General features: G+C 42.7%; 1 protein-coding gene across 1 annotated transcript in view; it reads right to left on the bottom strand.

Annotated features, from left to right (window-relative positions):
* The window catches only part of LOC124794525 (serine protease easter-like), a 148,409-nt gene that overhangs the window by 29,209 nt on the left and 102,689 nt on the right, over positions 1-16,511 (bottom strand). Inside the window, exons 5-6 of the mRNA XM_047258101.1 lie at positions 16,267-16,469; positions 1,052-1,150 (exon numbers count right to left, since the gene is read on the bottom strand). Coding sequence (XP_047114057.1) covers positions 1,052-1,150; positions 16,267-16,469 — 302 coding nt within the window. The remainder of the gene's footprint in view (positions 1-1,051; positions 1,151-16,266; positions 16,470-16,511) is intronic.

Genomic DNA, 16,511 nt, shown 5'->3' with positions numbered 1-16,511 from the left:
GCATCAGCGCTATTTACCATTCTATAGCTATTAATACTATGACCATACTTTTACCGTTCTGCCTTTCTATGAATGTCCTGTTAACCACCTGTAGAATTACTAACTACTGTTAACTACTTTTAAAATTATTTTTATGCGTCACTCTTATTTCTCCCTCGACATTGCCCTGTTTTAGTGAAATATGTCAAGGTTTTTTACTACTAGCGTAATTTCTATGATGCAAATAGTGAAAATGCCAGATTCATTAGTAATGCATAGCTACCAGTTTTTCACTGCTTTTCTTCTAAATGAATTCCAGATTTACATTTTTGCGATTTCGTCCACTCTAGAGAAATATTATTTGAAAGAAACTGGGACGTTTTCCATTGGTCACCGAGCGTATCGTTACAAATACAAAGAAAATGCTCCACGTAAAAACAAATTAAATTGAAGTATTAGAATTATAAAACGAAAATTGGATGCAGTAAGTAGTATTACAAAAGCGACAACACTGTGTACAAAAACAAAGGTAATAAAGAAAGTGAATAGTGGAACTGTGGGAGTAACATGCAATTCATATTTTAGGGACAATGTAATTCTTGAAACACTGAATGGAATCCCTTGAATTCATGATACTCCTGAGCAGAACTTTGTTTTCATCATTAAAACATTAGAACCTTACTGTCCACTGATGAAAGCCATCTCATAAAATGAAAAATTAGTCTTAAATTCTCTTAAAGTGCCTGTAAAATACAGAACTACATCACAAATTTTAACCTTAGAAAGCGCTGTGGAAAATGAAATAACTATTTATTCTGTCATTTATCAGATTTGGTTTATACCTAATCTCAATGCCTGCGTTCATTCAGTGCTGCCAAAATTCATGCTGCTGATTTAAATCAGTGGCTCAAGATCTTGCAAAAAATTCCTGTACGACTTGTTCAATGTTTTTTAAATGCAAATTTAGTAATTATCAGAAACCTAAAGGTAATATGAGGTTATTTGCTCGTTTATTGACAGAAGTATAATAAGACTGAATCACAGTTCAGACACAAGAATGGCGGATACTCACGTGACTCAGTCTTGCCCCAGCCAGCGACGACGAGGTCACGACCGGCGTAAGAGAGCTTTCCAGTGCTGCCCGTCGGCAGGCAGATAGGTCGGATGTAGTCTGCAAAGCCACCAAAGTTAATAAACTGCTCAAGGAACCACTACACTACACTACACTACACTACAAGAGATGTGACACTTATTTCATAAAATATGTACCAGCTCAGACATTTCAACGCGTCTGTGACGATCTCCCACTATACAAACAAACCTTTGGTCATTCGCATGTCGACATTCCACTCTCTATACCCATTACTTGTTACATCTCGGTGTTTATCTTCGACGATTGAATCCAGTTATGATTGATGAACTATGTACCGAGCAAAGCGCTTAGGGTACTGATTTAGCATCCAGAAGCAGCAGCGGCCATCAAGAGTTACGAGGTGTGTGAGAAAAGTAGTGCGACTGACACCACTGCGAGCGATCAGCGTAGGTTGCTGATCGGTTCCTCGCAAAGTAACACGGCTGATTATCTCCCACGTCCCTACACCTGTGTGGCCCGAGCTTTAGTTCCATCACTAAGGCAGGTGACACAAGTTTTATGATTCCACCACTTTCTACACTGAAAGACGGATAAGAACCATATGATTTATAACTGACCAATTTCTTCAAACCACAAGCTCTTGGTTGTCCAACCTAACAACAAAAATAATAAAAGAAAGGTTTTGAGAAACAGGTGCTTGTCACTTTATGTTTCTTTTAATGCTAAACACATTGCGTACTATAGTGTGTTGAGTCGGACCTGAAAAACTGGATGGAAGCCGTCCCATCAGACAATGAAAGTCCAGGCGAATCTGCTACAGCGCCATTGTATGCAGGATGGATTTCCACTTACTGTTTAGCTTGTAGGTGAACAGCAGAGCACGATGGAGGAGCCAGTCCAGAGACCAGATGAATTCACAGAGGAACAGAACATAGAGTTGGCAGATTCAGAAGTCGGTACTGTGGAATGCTTTCAGGTAGAACATTTTTGAGAAGTGTGTGTATTATTAGTGTGGAAAATCAGCGTTTTACTTAAGAGCAACACAGATGCTAGCCGATAATAAGATTGCAGAGACACAAAATCGAAAGCTGGCCCTAAAACTGTAAAGGTACATCCAATGCGAATTTTAGAGAATACCAGGGGAGGGAGGACACTTTGACATATCCCTACTACGGGATACTTTGCTGCAATGCCTGATGTGACACAACAGCATGTGTTGGAGGGCGACTCGAGACACTGATCATTCAGACTCGTTGCTGGAAGATGGCAGGTCTGCTCCAGGAAAGAATACAGCCGTCCGTATAACAGCCACTGTTTATTATTTCATGTGCACAGTGTGGAAATTACAGCTTCTTGAAACACCTGACAATGAACCACATCAACATAGCCAAGTAAACGCCTGACTGCCAACATTCTGTTTGTATCAAAGTTATGACTGACATCAAGCAAGGTGACTGAGATTACTGTTTACACAATGGGAGTATTATGATTTTCTTTTTAATCTTAGTTTGTAATGAAAATATAGTAATTGGTTCCGTTAAGACACTCCAGAGTAAGTAGTTCTGTAAAGAGCAGCTAGTATTAATTTAGTCATAATGCAAAATAAGTACATTTCATAGAAAAAGAAACAGTTACGATCAACTTTAGTCACATTCCTGCAGCTGCTTCCTATTACTTTTTACCGACTGAAAATGCCACAATTAAGTGTTTTACAACGCCAGAAAAAATTAGTACGCCATTTTAGAGCTTTCCACTTCACTCAAAATTTATTGTTGGAACTTTACATATGGGGTATACGAAATTATTACATTCAGAGATCAGTAGCACAAGCGATTCGGCGGGACCAGATATAGACCCATGTGGAAACATCCATATTATTACGTGGTGTAGGCTTCACGGACGGCAATGCAGGCGCCGATTCTGGCATCCAGTCAATCTTATAGGTGGCACAATTGTCCGTGGATACGTTGTGCCAAGCCTACTCGACCTGTTCACGTAGTTCTGTAATGTTTGTTGGTCGACGAGTCGCAAGAGTCACTTCTCGTCCCATCAATTCCCATCCGTGCTCGACTGGAAACAAATCCGGAGATCGTGCTGGTCAGAGAAGTTGCTACACGTTGAGTTCCACGGGAAGTGTGCAGCGGAGCATTGTCGTATTGTTATATATATATATATATATATGGGGACTGATGACCTAAGATGTTAAGTCCCATAGTGCTCAGAGCCAGCCATATATATATATTCGGTGCCTATAGTGTCACGTCTTTCAGTGTCACACAAATTTTTATTTTTAAAGGGGATCACTTAAGACTATTTCCATGGGTTCGCCCCTCAAATTTGTCCCTCATATCACAAGATTGTCGTCTGATTTAGTACAAACTGAAAAAATAAGTTCCTTTTAAAGCACAGTTTCGCATATAATTTATATTCAAAACCTGACACCTGTGTCACATAACAAATCCTACATCGAGAATACTTTACACAAGTTTAAGGGAAGAAATGCTTCCGATAATTATTACAGCATTTAAAGAACATCAAAAGATGAACAGGTTGAAACGAACAAACAGTACACGAGACTGTGTTAATCAATTCAACTGTAAAAAGCTATGGAGCATATTATTAGCAAAATGAGAAATATGCAAAAGTGAAATGCCAAAATGAGCACTTCTCTATTGGGAGTAAATCAAAAAAAATCAGAATGGCTGAAAGAGAGCACAATAACATGAGCCATAAACGAATAAGGGCTAAGCAAATAAGAGAATAGGCAAAAATGAGATGCCAGCAAAATGAGAGCTGGCCGAACTCCGTCGGCTCGTGGCGGCGGCACCTTGCGGCCCGTACGCAACACGCGCGCCTGTGATCGCAATGCACTCTTAGCGCTCGCGGCGGCGTCTAGCGGCCAGTACGCAAGCTATGCGATTGCTGTCGCAGGTCGACCCTTAATCTATGATGTTACACCTCCACAAACATCAAAGGTGAACGAGAGTAGCAACGTATCGCAACCCAGATCATAACGCCTGGGATGGGGGCAGTGTCTCTTGGACGAAGGCACTCTACGAGACAGCGCTCACCAGGTCTACATCGTACGCGCAGAGGACCATTACTTGCGAACAGGCATAATCTGCTTTCATCTCTGAAGTTCATGGCGGGCCATTGCAACCACCAAGTGATCCTCTGACGGCACCACCCGAGCCGTGCACATTTATGCCACCGCGTGAGTGGGAGGCGGGAGAGAGATGTGTGTGACAGGAGTCCCAGTGCTAATAAACAGTTCGCAACAGCTCGTGTTGACATGTCTGGTCTCACAAACTCTCTTACCTGTGCAGTGGTAGCTGTGAGATCTGCACTGCTGTTCTTACAAAATGACTATCCTGACGAGCGTCGGTGATGCGTGACGTCCAGAACGTCTTCTACGGGAGTCAGATACCACCAGCGTTGTACAACTGACTCAGCACGTCCAACTTTTGTGGCAATTCTCCGAAAGGACCATCGCGCCACTCGAAAGGCCACAATTCGACCCTTTTCAAACTCGTTCAGTTGGCTACACGAAGCACAAGTGCGTCTCCGTGGTATTGTTGCCTGCTTGCTTCCATATAGTTGCCTGCTTGCTTCCACCACAGGGGGTCTTCTGGCTGTGAGCATTCCCTATTACAGGGTACACACACACAGATGGCGCTCTGGTAGCTATGCCACTACGCAGTCTGTTTGCGGACGACGTGAAACCATTACCAGTACATCTACTAACCCCAGGTGGCATACGCCATCATCAGATCGAAAACGATGTTATCTTTCCAGGTGAATAATTTTTTTCCGCCAGTGTACTTACTGTTACTAACTGTAAATTAGATTGTAAATATGGATAATGTAGTACAGCCATCGCTATACAAATAGATTCAGTGTAGTACATAGACTCGAACATATGTCAGTACATGAATCCCGTTTCCACTATCGTTTCCTTTTTGGAGATCATTCGCAAAATTGCTACCTCATATTGACAGTCAGAAGCATGTTTCACTCACATTGTGATAGAAATTTTGTGACCGTGCCTTCCAGGTACTAATATCACCAGAACTGTAATGCGAAAGGCCTATACAACTTGTTTTCCGTTAGTTTTAATAGACAGCTCTTTGGAATAACTGAGCTATGTCTGTCATTGTGGGAGATCAAAACTCTTCAGTTCAAACATCAACATCTCTGAGAAGATGATATCTTACGCAGTATTTTAATTAATTAAAAGCATCTACATGAAAACATTTACGTTTCATACATGTTGCCACCACAAAATGGATTTCAGCTTCAGTCCTCACACAGAAAGCTATCGTTCGATATCGATAACGACGATATGACACGTAATTTTTTATTTTGATAATATTACGCTAGGTAGTGTTCCAGTCTACGAACCATGAGAACTTTGCTTCGTAGAATGTAACAGATTTGTATCGTTTCCAGAACCTAACACCAGAAATAGATTGCTTCTACAAAATTTCTCATCTCTTTGATTTCTCCCCCGCACTGGGTGGAGATATTCAATGTGTCTCAATTGTAAAGGATGGTGTTACCGATTTATTCAGAGTACTCAGATCACACAGTTTTATTTGCACTCGTTCAGTGCAACGGTACTGGTGCCAATCTGAACAGAAATGAACGGTCAGGGATAGGACAAAAATATGCAGATGCCACGAGATATGCGTGCTTGAACATAACTGCAGATGCTAGAAAAACCTGGGTGCCGCTGTTGTATCTGACCGCGGACGGCACGTGTGCAATGTTCTCAATACGTTGTATGCGTCAGCCGTGGTCAGAACCGTGTTCTGTGTAGATGTGAGTGCATTATGTCGGAGATAACTGAATTCGAACGTGGGAAAATTGTTGTTGCTCGTATGGTGGACGCTTCCGTAACCAAGGGAGCCGAAGCATTTGGTGTTCCAAAAGGCACCACAGACAGGGTCAGTATACATCACCCGCTGAATCACGACACGGACATGTTGAGTGATCGTGACAAATGGTCATCCAGGAGGTTTGTGACGAAAAGCAAGAGGTCGACAGCTGCAGAAGTTACTGCAAAACTGAATATCGCACTTGCGAACGATGTCAGCGCCAAAACACCGCGAAGTGGGCTCCAGAAGCAGGGAACTGTAGGGCGAGATGGGATTTCAAAGCCACTTATCAGTGATGCAAACGTCCATAACAGGAAAAAGCGGTGCCGAAACCATAAAACCTGGACTGTAGAGCAAGTGATTTCGTCTGATAAGTCTTGTTACATACTGTTTCCAGCATACGACCCAAGAGTGAAACATGGCAGGGGTTCAATGATGATTTGGGGAGCCACATCACGGGATTCCACGGGCGCCATGATTACTCTGCAAGGTTGGATTACTGCCAAGAACTGTGTGACCATTCTGGCTGAACAGTTGCGTCCCATAAGAATATTTGTTCCTGAATGGTCATTCTGTGTTACACGGTGACTGGGCCTCTGCACACACAGCTCGCGTCCTCCAGGATTGGTTTTGTGAGCACGAGGCTGAATTTTCACTATCTCTCCTGTCCATCACAGTCACCAGATCTCACTAATATTGAGTCCTTGTGGTCTACTTTGAAGATGAGTCTTCCTCCGTTAGCGTTATCTGAACTTGCCACTATTCTGTTGAAAGAATGATTCAAGATTCGCGTGAAAACCATGCAGGATCTGTATTTACCCATTCCAAGACGAGCGGAAACTATTTTGAATGCTAATTGGTTTCTTAAACTGTATTAGACATAGTAGAGTGTCGTGTTTATTTTTGCCCAACCCCTGTATCATTTATTGATTGCTTGGTGTTGAGTATTCTGAATCTATGACACCCATGAACAATTTTAGTCGCTGCAACACCACGTGTAACAACGCCGCATCGCGGTGCTATTGAGTACATTCCCGGGTCATCAGGTTTCGGCGACACCACAGCCATTACGACAGCGGGTTAGGCTGTTTCCCGCCGACGGAAACCTTTATCGCTGCGCGTGGACCACACATCCCGGTGCATTACGAAAGCTCTGTTCACGCGTGACGCCTGACATGGAAAAGCTGTTCGTGTAGCCTTAACCGTCATGATAGCTAAACTTCCTTGATTGATATCAACTATTGCCTAATGATGGAGTTTGGGAGAAAATAACATCAATCATGAATTTAAATACCTTTGCAGGAAGGCATTGTAGCTAAGGAAGATTCTATATTTTTCTATTAAGCTGTATGTTTATCCTTGTTCTTCTCTTAACACTTCCACTCACGTTTATTTTTCGAATCCACTTTTAAATAGCTCTGTTGCAGAATTCTCTAAGAATGTGTCTTTGAGAAACTATTTTTTTCTCCATTCGTGCTTGTTTTCCACGTATGCTGAGATCTAGAAATCTCGGGATAACACATACAGGTGAAAGCAAATGAAGCTCCAGTTTTGATGGCTTTGCTCATTTTTCGAGGCTTCGCGAAACGCTACATATGGCAAATATACACTAATCCTGCTAGTACTTTCATACTGGTAACATAGGAATGTCTAAAATTTTATGCCTGCTTTCTTAGTATTGATCTATTTTATTGTTTTATGTTTCCATAAAAAGCTTTTTTGCATTGTCATACATCTATCCTCTTTTTGGTCCCAGTGAAGGCAGATTTACTACGTTTTTCAGTATTACACTACTGGCCATTAAAATTGCTACACCACGAAGATGACGTGCTACAGACTCGAAATTTAACCGACAGGAAGAAGATGCTGTGATATGCAAATGATTAGCTTTTCAGAGCATTCGCACAAGGTTGGCGCCGGTGGCGAACCCTACAACGTGCTAACATGAGGAAAGTTTCCAACAGATTTCTCATACACAAACACCAGTTGACCGGCGTTGCCTGGTGAAACGTTGTTGTGACGCCTCGTGTAAGGAGGAGAAATGCGTACCATCACGTTTCCGACTTTGATAAAGGTCGGATTGTAGCGTATCGCGATTGCGGTTTATCGTATCGCGACATTGGTGCTCGCGTTGGTCGATATACAATGACTGTTAGCAGAATATGGAATCGGTGGGTTCAGGAGGGTAATACGGAACGTCGTGCTGGATCCCAACGGCCTCGTATCAGTAGCTGTCGAGATGACAGGGATCTTATCCGCATGGCTGAAACGGATCGAGCAGTCACGTCTCGATCCCTGAGTCAACAGATGGGGACGTTTGCAAGGCAACAACCATCTGCACGAACTGTTGGACGACGTTTGCAGCAGCATGGACTATCAGCTCGGAGACCATGGTTGCGGTTACCCTTGTCGCTCCATCACAGACAGGAGCTCCAGATGGTGTACTCAACGACGAACATGGGTGCACGAATGGCAAAACGTCATTTTTCTCGGATGAATCCACGCTCTGTTTACAGCATCATATGGTCGCATCCGTGTTTGGCGACATCGCGGTGAACGCAAATTGGAAGCGTGTATTCGTCATCGCCATACTGGCGTATCACCGGGCGTGGGTGCCATTCGTGACACGTCTCGGTCACCTCTTGTTCGCCTTGACGGCACTTTGAACAGTGGACGTTACATTTCAGCTGTGTTACGACCCGTGGCTCTACCCTTCATTCGATCCCTGCGAAACCCTACATTTCAGCAGGATAATGCACGACCGCATGTTGCAGGTCCTGTATGGGCCTTTCTGGATACAGAAAATGTTCGACTGCTGCCCTGGCCATCACATTCTCCAGATCTCTCACCAATTGACAACGTCTGGTCAATGGTGGCCGAGCAACTGGCTCGTCACAATACGCCAGTCACTACTCTTGATGAACTGTGGTATCGTGTTGAAGCTGCATGGGCAGCTGTACCTGTACACGCCATCCAAGCTCTGTTTGACTGAATGCCGAGGCGTATCAAGGCCGTTATCACGGCCAGAGGTGGTTGTTCTGGGTACTGATTTCTCAGGATCTATGCACCCAAATTGCGTGAAAATGTAATCACATGACAGTTGTAGTATAATATATTTGTCCCATGAGTACTCGTTTATCATCTGCATTTCTTCTTGGTGTAGCAATTTTAATGGCCAGTAGTGTACGTCTAATTCCTTAATTTGTGGCTATTTCAGTTGATCGGCACGATCTTAGATTTATGATATGAAGATTGAGGTCATTAGTCATATGTAACGTAAGTAGAGGAGGGGGTAATCCTTTCTGTACATGGCACCTGGGTTAATGCTCAGTGTGGTGGAGATGAGTGTGCACGTCCGTAGGTGGTTTTCCCGATCGATGTGGCACAGAGTGAGAATCTATACATTATGTATTATATTTCAACGTGTTTGTAAACAAGGGGAACTTCATGAAGTAGCAAAGTAAAAAATATGCTCTAGAAAACCGTCTGCCTAGGGTAGTCGAAGAGCAACTCACATTAAGAGAACGTACTTTCACACAGAGGAGATGGAAAAATCACAGAGAAAACGGAAAGCAATGTTCGATAGTTACCTGCGACACGTTTGATCATAGAACATAGTGCAGCAGGCTATCACTCCAAGAGGTTAAAAGCTAATAAACACAAATTACGGAACAATCTCAGTCATATTTACGTGCGTCAGGAACTTCCCGAAGATGATAAGCGATAAGGAGAACAGGTCAGAAGAAGGAATGGAAGCAGCTGGTTTAATAATCATACACATGAATAAAAATAATTCCTGTACTGCGATTTATACCCGTCCGGCACGTTTTCTCTAGTATTGTAGCAGATAATTGCAAATCAGTTTTTCATCGTGCAGATCGAGACAACACAAACGAATACTGCTCGTAGTGTTTCTTGTATGGTCCAGAATACGCAGAAGAATCCGGTTTGTATCTTGCGACAAAATAAGTTTTCTAATGAAATTTTTAGATGTGTCTTCCATACAGCTGTTCCGCATTGGCTTAGCGCAACGTTCAGTTTAACGACATTTCCTGTGGTGCACGGCATAATGTTGAACATTTGTTCTCCACGTCCTCATCCGATTTGTTACGCCTGGCGTGTTGTGGTGGACCGCGCCACGCTTTCTGTCCGTCCGCTACCGCTGCTCGGCGCGCTGCCCAGTTGTTGCTTAAGTGCTGCCTTTTCTAGGTATATTGCTGCACATTTTAGCGTAAATCGTTAAACAGTCGCCCTAGACTGATTTGGACCGCTCTATAATACGGAAACAAAAAATTTTATTTAATAATTTATCAGTAGTTTGAACCGGTTAGGAATGGTTGTGTCTTACAATTAGTGTGTAAAAATGATTACTATATTAAATTCTGTCACGGCTGTAATAAGTTAAGTCTTTGCAGTTACGTGCTTATTCGAGCAGTATATTAGTGTTGGCAGTATGAAAGATTGCTAATGGATTGCAATCAACCTGTAGGCCCTAACTATAATAATTTTGTTATTGCGTCATCAGTTTTCTGACTGGTTTGATGCGGCCAGCCATCGGTTCCTCTTCGGTGCCAGCCTCTTAGTCTCAGAGTAGCACTTGCACCTTACGTCTTCAATTATTTGTTCGATCTATTCATACATCCGTCTACACCAAAGGTTTTCACTCTTAGCATCTCCCTCTAACATCATGGCAGTGATTTCGTGCTGTCGTAATAAATGCCCAGTCATATTGTCCCTTCTTCTTCGCCGTTTTTGCCGAAACTTCTTCATCCCTTATTTTATCGGTACACTTAAATTTCCATAGCACCACACGTCAAACGCTACAAATGTCTTCTTTACCGGCTGTTCCGCTGTCCATAATAAACTAACGTACAATTCAGTGCTCCTGATACACACTTTCAAAAATTTCTTCCTCTTATTAAAGCCTATATTTGATACTAGTAGACTTATAGTGGCCCCATTTTCCTCCGATAGTATGCCTTCAATGTCTTCCTTGCTTCGTTCATCACGGGTTATTTTGCCTCCAAAGTAGCAGAACTTCGTGGTAGCCAGTTTTGATTGAGTTTATACAGTCACATTTCTGCTACTCCACATTACCATCGTCTTTTTTTCGTTTTACTATCAATCCATATTCTGTGCTCGTTAGACTGTTAATCCTGTTCAACAGGTCCTATAATTCTTCTTCAGTTTCACTGAGGATAGTAATGTCATCGGTGAACCTTGTCCTTGATATACTTTCATCCTGAATTTTAATCCCACTCTTGAACCTTCGTTTTATATCCGTCATTACTTCTTCTGTGTATGAATTGAACAAGAAAGACGAATGACTGCATCCTTATCTTTAATCCCAGCACTTCGTCCTTGGTCTTGCACTCTTATTATTCCCTCTTGGTTCTTATATATATTGTAATACTCTGTAGTTTACTGATACTTTTCTGAGAATTTCGAATATTTTTCACCATTTTACACTGGCAATCGCTTTTTATAGATCGACAAAAATGATGAAGGAAGTCTTCCTTCAGAGCTACCTCTCTTGTGTCTTTAGTTTTCGTAAAGCGAAACTGATCGTCACCTCAATTTTCTATTCCATTCTTCAGTATATTCTTGTTAGCAACGTGGATGCATCAGCTGTTAAACCGATCATGCGATAGTTCGTCGTACAATGATTTACTAATGACACACATGTATGAATATCAGCTTTTGAGACTACTTTAATTCCAAGCTTTTCCCTGTACTTTTATGGTTTTTGTTCAGTAATTGAATCTGCTGTTCAATACTCCTTTCGTATTCATATTCAGAAACCTGAAGATGTCCCTTGGGCATGTGTGTGTGTGTGTGTGTGTGTGTGTGTGTGTGTTGCCCTTAGCGTTAGTTTAAGTTATATTAAATAGTGTGTAAGCTTAGGGACCGATGACCTTAGCAGTTTGGTCCCATAAGACTTTACCACAAATTTCCAATTTCCAAAACCTGAAGATGTCCTGCAGACCGAAACACGTAATAAATAAATTCGTTTAATTCAGTTGCCGAAGATGTTTCATTTACATATCTGCAAGAAAAAAATGTCTGTCGCTATGAATTGCGTACGTTTTCCGTCGGCACTGGGCGCCGAATGAAACACATTGTGAGCATATTGTTCGGGCGATATGCATCTACACATTTCAAAAACGAAGCTGCAGATATCAGCCGGAGCACAAGAGAAACTCTTATGAGAGACATTCGGGGTATTTTTTTAATGAAGTAATGGAGATTCATTGTATTCGTCGACCAGTTCGGTTATTACAAACACTGAGAGCCTGTGTAATAATGCCCACAGAAGCGGAATGTGCCAACAAGAGAAGATATGTAGGAAGGTCACTCAGAAAGTGATGCCCTCTTCCTTTTGTGTGTTGACTTTTGGCGTGCGAGCCATATAATGTTGATGTAGTACTAATTTATGTATTTTCAAGCTAATGTCCTGTTGATTTCATTGTTGTGTAGCTCGCTTAATATATGTCTATTTACAATCACTTGAAAAAAGTCATTGAATAGTGATATGCACATATACATTATCGCTTACACGAAGTACGAAAAGGCATTGCATTGTCGGAGCTGTTATTTGTTCTCATGTGATTCATGTGAGAAGAACTAACAGTTTCAGAGACTTTACTGGTATTATAGAAATATGATTTTATGTGTATAGACCTGCCAGTTAGTAGGAGATCCAGGTTAGATTCCCGGCCTCAGTACAAATTTTCACTCACCGCTTCAGTCTGTACACATAAAATCATATCTGTATGAGATCATTAAAGTATCTGAAACTGTGACATTTCATTTATATAAGTACCTGCTCCTGGGTTTCTGGCTGGATCCCCCATTTAAGTTCGATGCTACTCCAGAATATGAAGAACCTCGGCAATTCTGTTCATATGTAAAGGGGGAATTTAAAGTAGAATGGTGTGGGAATGCGATTTTTTATCGAGGAGGGAGATGTGCTAGGAAATCAGTGTAGTTGTGTGAACCGCTGTGCCAAAGTGGCTTAGTGGCTAACGCACCTGCATAGGAAGCAGGAGACCCGGATTCGATTCCCAGCCTTGGTACAAATTTTCGCTCGCCACTTCAGTCTATACACATAAAATCTTGCCGACCTGATTATCACCATACTACCGGAATTAACTAGCGAAATGGTTGTTGGAGCTAGACACATGGGACATTCCATTTCGGAAATCGTTGGGAAATCAACAATATGAGATCCACAGTGTCATGAGTGTGCCGGGACTACCAAATTTACATTACTTCTCACTATGGGCAATGCAGTCGCCGGTGGCCTTCACTTAACGACCGAGAGCAGCGGCGTTTTAGTAGAGTTGTCAGTGCTAACATACAAGCGACACTGTGTGAAATAACCCCAGACATCAAAGTGGGATGTATAACGAACGAGTCCTAAGAACAGTGCACCGAAATACGGCGTTAGTGGGCTATGGCAGCAGGACGACATTGGCTGCAACGGCTGTCCTGGGTTCGTGACCATATCGGTTGGACAGACGACTGGAAAACTGTGGCCTGTTCAGATGGTTCCAGATTTTAATTAGTAATATTTGATGATAAGTTTCGAATGTGACTCAGACCCCACGAATCCATGGAGTCAAGTTGTCAACAAGGCACTGCAACCTGGTGGTGGCTCCATAATGCGTGGGCTGTGTTTACATGGAATTAACTGGGTCCCCTGGCCCAAATGGATCTTTGACTGAAAATGGTTATGTTCAGCTACTTGCAGCATGTTCCCAAACAATGATGGAATTTTTATGGACGACAATGTACCACATGTGCCATGTCACCAGACCACAGTTGACTGCGATTGACTCGGGTATAGGACTACAGGGCCAACATTTATGCAGACTAAATACTGTCGAAAAATCTGTAAGACCGTGGCTAGCCTCCAGATGATTCAGGTTTCTACGAGAGTGGCTTTCAGGCTATTGTTGATCGATGGCAAAAGTGACTAACGAATGGAGGCAGTTGTGTGGAAGATTATACTATTTGCTGAAATCTTGTTCTACTTAACTGTACGACATTGTAGCGTCTGTTCAGAAGTACGATGTAATGTTCCTTTATATATGCTAGCATGTCCGAAGAAACAGGCACTGTGGCGACTACAACCGTTATGAAATACATGAAATGTACTGGCAGTTGCGATTATGGACAATTATCAACTGTATATGGAATGATGACAATGAAAGTTTGTGCCTGACAGGGACTTGAGCCCGAATTTCTCGTTTAGCGCGAGCGGATGCCTAATCAACAGGCTATCCGAGCACTCATCACGACCAGACCGAAACTTCCATATGTCGTCCACCATGTACCCATAACTTGCACTCGTACATCCATTATGTATATTCCCATACAGGGGAGACATTTTACTCGAAAGTCGCTTGCCTGGTGTCGAAAGATAGTACGATATTGCAGTGCCTGTGTTGTTCAGAAGTTTTGGGTTGTGAAGCGTGCTCGAATAGCCTAATGAAAGACAATCGCTGGTGATAAGTGGCAGTTCTGGGTTCGAGTCCCGGTCTGGCACAAGTTTTCATTGCTGTCATTCAATCATGCAGTTGATGGTTTCCGGTTGTCCATACGCGCAAGTGGGAATATATGTCATGTATTATTTAACTGTATTTGTTTCCACGAAAATAAAAGAGGCATAGGTTTGGGAATGATCTCCATAGATGACTCAATTGGCCGATTATGATTACTCGTAGGATCACATTTAAGGAAGCGCAGAAAATAGTCAATAGAGTGCAGTGCAATAAAGCGGCTGGGGTGGATGAAATTAAGTTGGAACTCATCAAATACAGAGGAATGTCAGGTCTTAAATGGCTACACAGGATAATTGAAATGGCGTGGGCGTCGGGACAGATTCCATCAGACTGGACGAAAGCAGTAATCACACCAATCTTTAAACATGGAAACAGTAAAGACTGTAACAACTACAGAGGTATCTCTTTAATCAGGGTTGAGGGTAAAATCTTCTCAGGTATTGTTGAAAGGAAAGTGCGAGTATTAGTTGCGGACAATTTGGATGAAAATCAGTGTGGGTTTAGGCCTCTTAGAGGTTGTCAGGACAAGATCTTTAACTTACGGCAAATAATGGAGAAGTGTTACGAGTCCAACAGGGAATTGATCAACATATAGATCTACTTTACAACATATAGATCTAGAAAAGGCATATGACCGGGTTCCTAGGAGGAAGTTATTGTCTGATCTACGAGATAATGGAATAGGAGGCAAACTTTTGCAAGCAATTAAAAGTCTTCACATAGATAGTTAGACAGCAGTTAGAGTTGACGGTAAATTGAGTATATGGTTCAGAGTAGTTTCAGGGGTAAGACAAGGCTGCAACCTGTCTCCACCATTGTTCATATTATTTATGGATCATATGTTGAAAACAATAGACTGGCTGGGTGAGATTAAGGTATGTGAACACAAAATAAGCAGTCTCGCATATGCGGACGACTTAGTTGTGATGGCAGATTCGATTGAAAGTTTGCAAAGTAATATTTGAGAGCTAGATCAGAAATGTAAGGACTATGCTATGAAGATTAGCATCTCCAAAACGAAAGTAATGTCAGTGTGAAAGAGATATAAACGATTTGAGCGCCAAATAGGAGGAACAAAGAACAGGTGGACGGTTTCAAGTACTTAGGATGCATATTCTCACAGGATGGCAACATAGTGAAAGAACTGGAAGCGAGGTGTAGCAAAGCTAATGCAGTGAGCGCTCAGCTACGATCTACTCTCTTCTGCAAGAAGGAAGTCAGTACCAAGACTAAGTTATCTGTGCACCGTTCAATCTTTCGACCAACTTTGTTGTATGGGAGCGAAAGCTGGGTAGATTCAGGTTACCTTATCAATAAGGTTGAGGTTACGAATATGAACGTAGCTAGGATGATTGCAGCTACTAGTAGATGGGAACAATGGCAGGAGGGTGTCCACAATGAGGAAATCAAAGAAAAACTGGGAATGAATTCTATAGATGTAGCAGTCAGGGCGAACAGTCTTAGATGGTGGGGTCATGTTACACGCATGGGAGAAGCAAGGTTATCCAAGAGACTCATGGGTTCAGCAGTAGAGGGTAGGAGGAGTCGGGGTAGATCAAGGAGAAGGTACCTGGATTCGGTTAAGAATGATTTTGGAGTAATAGACTTAACATCAGAGGAGGCACCAATGTTAACACTGAATAGGGGGTCATGGCTATGCTCCAGACTGAACGCTGAAAGGCATAAACAGTCTTCAATGATGATGATGATGATGATGATGATGATGATGTAGAGGAACTGTGTTTATTACGTGTGGTAGGCGCGTCGCGGTCGAGGCGCAATAGCGCGATGTCGTTGAACTGGTTGGCGCTGAAGGGCTCGTAGTCGGGGTGTGGCAGCGACTGCTCGACGCCGAAGTCCTGCGGCGGGTCTGCGCACGTCTCGCCGCCCGTGTACTCCTCCACGCAGTCGCGATCCAGGTCCGTGTTGTACTCGCCCAGCCGCACGCTCACCCTGCGCACACCAAGCGAACTGCACTGCTGCCTCCTGCCCCCT

The sequence above is a fragment of the Schistocerca piceifrons genome, chromosome 1 (assembly GCF_021461385.2).
Source record: "Schistocerca piceifrons isolate TAMUIC-IGC-003096 chromosome 1, iqSchPice1.1, whole genome shotgun sequence".
Classification (NCBI taxonomy): Eukaryota; Metazoa; Arthropoda; class Insecta; order Orthoptera; family Acrididae; genus Schistocerca; species Schistocerca piceifrons.
This window is presented reverse-complemented; position numbering and strand designations above follow the sequence as displayed.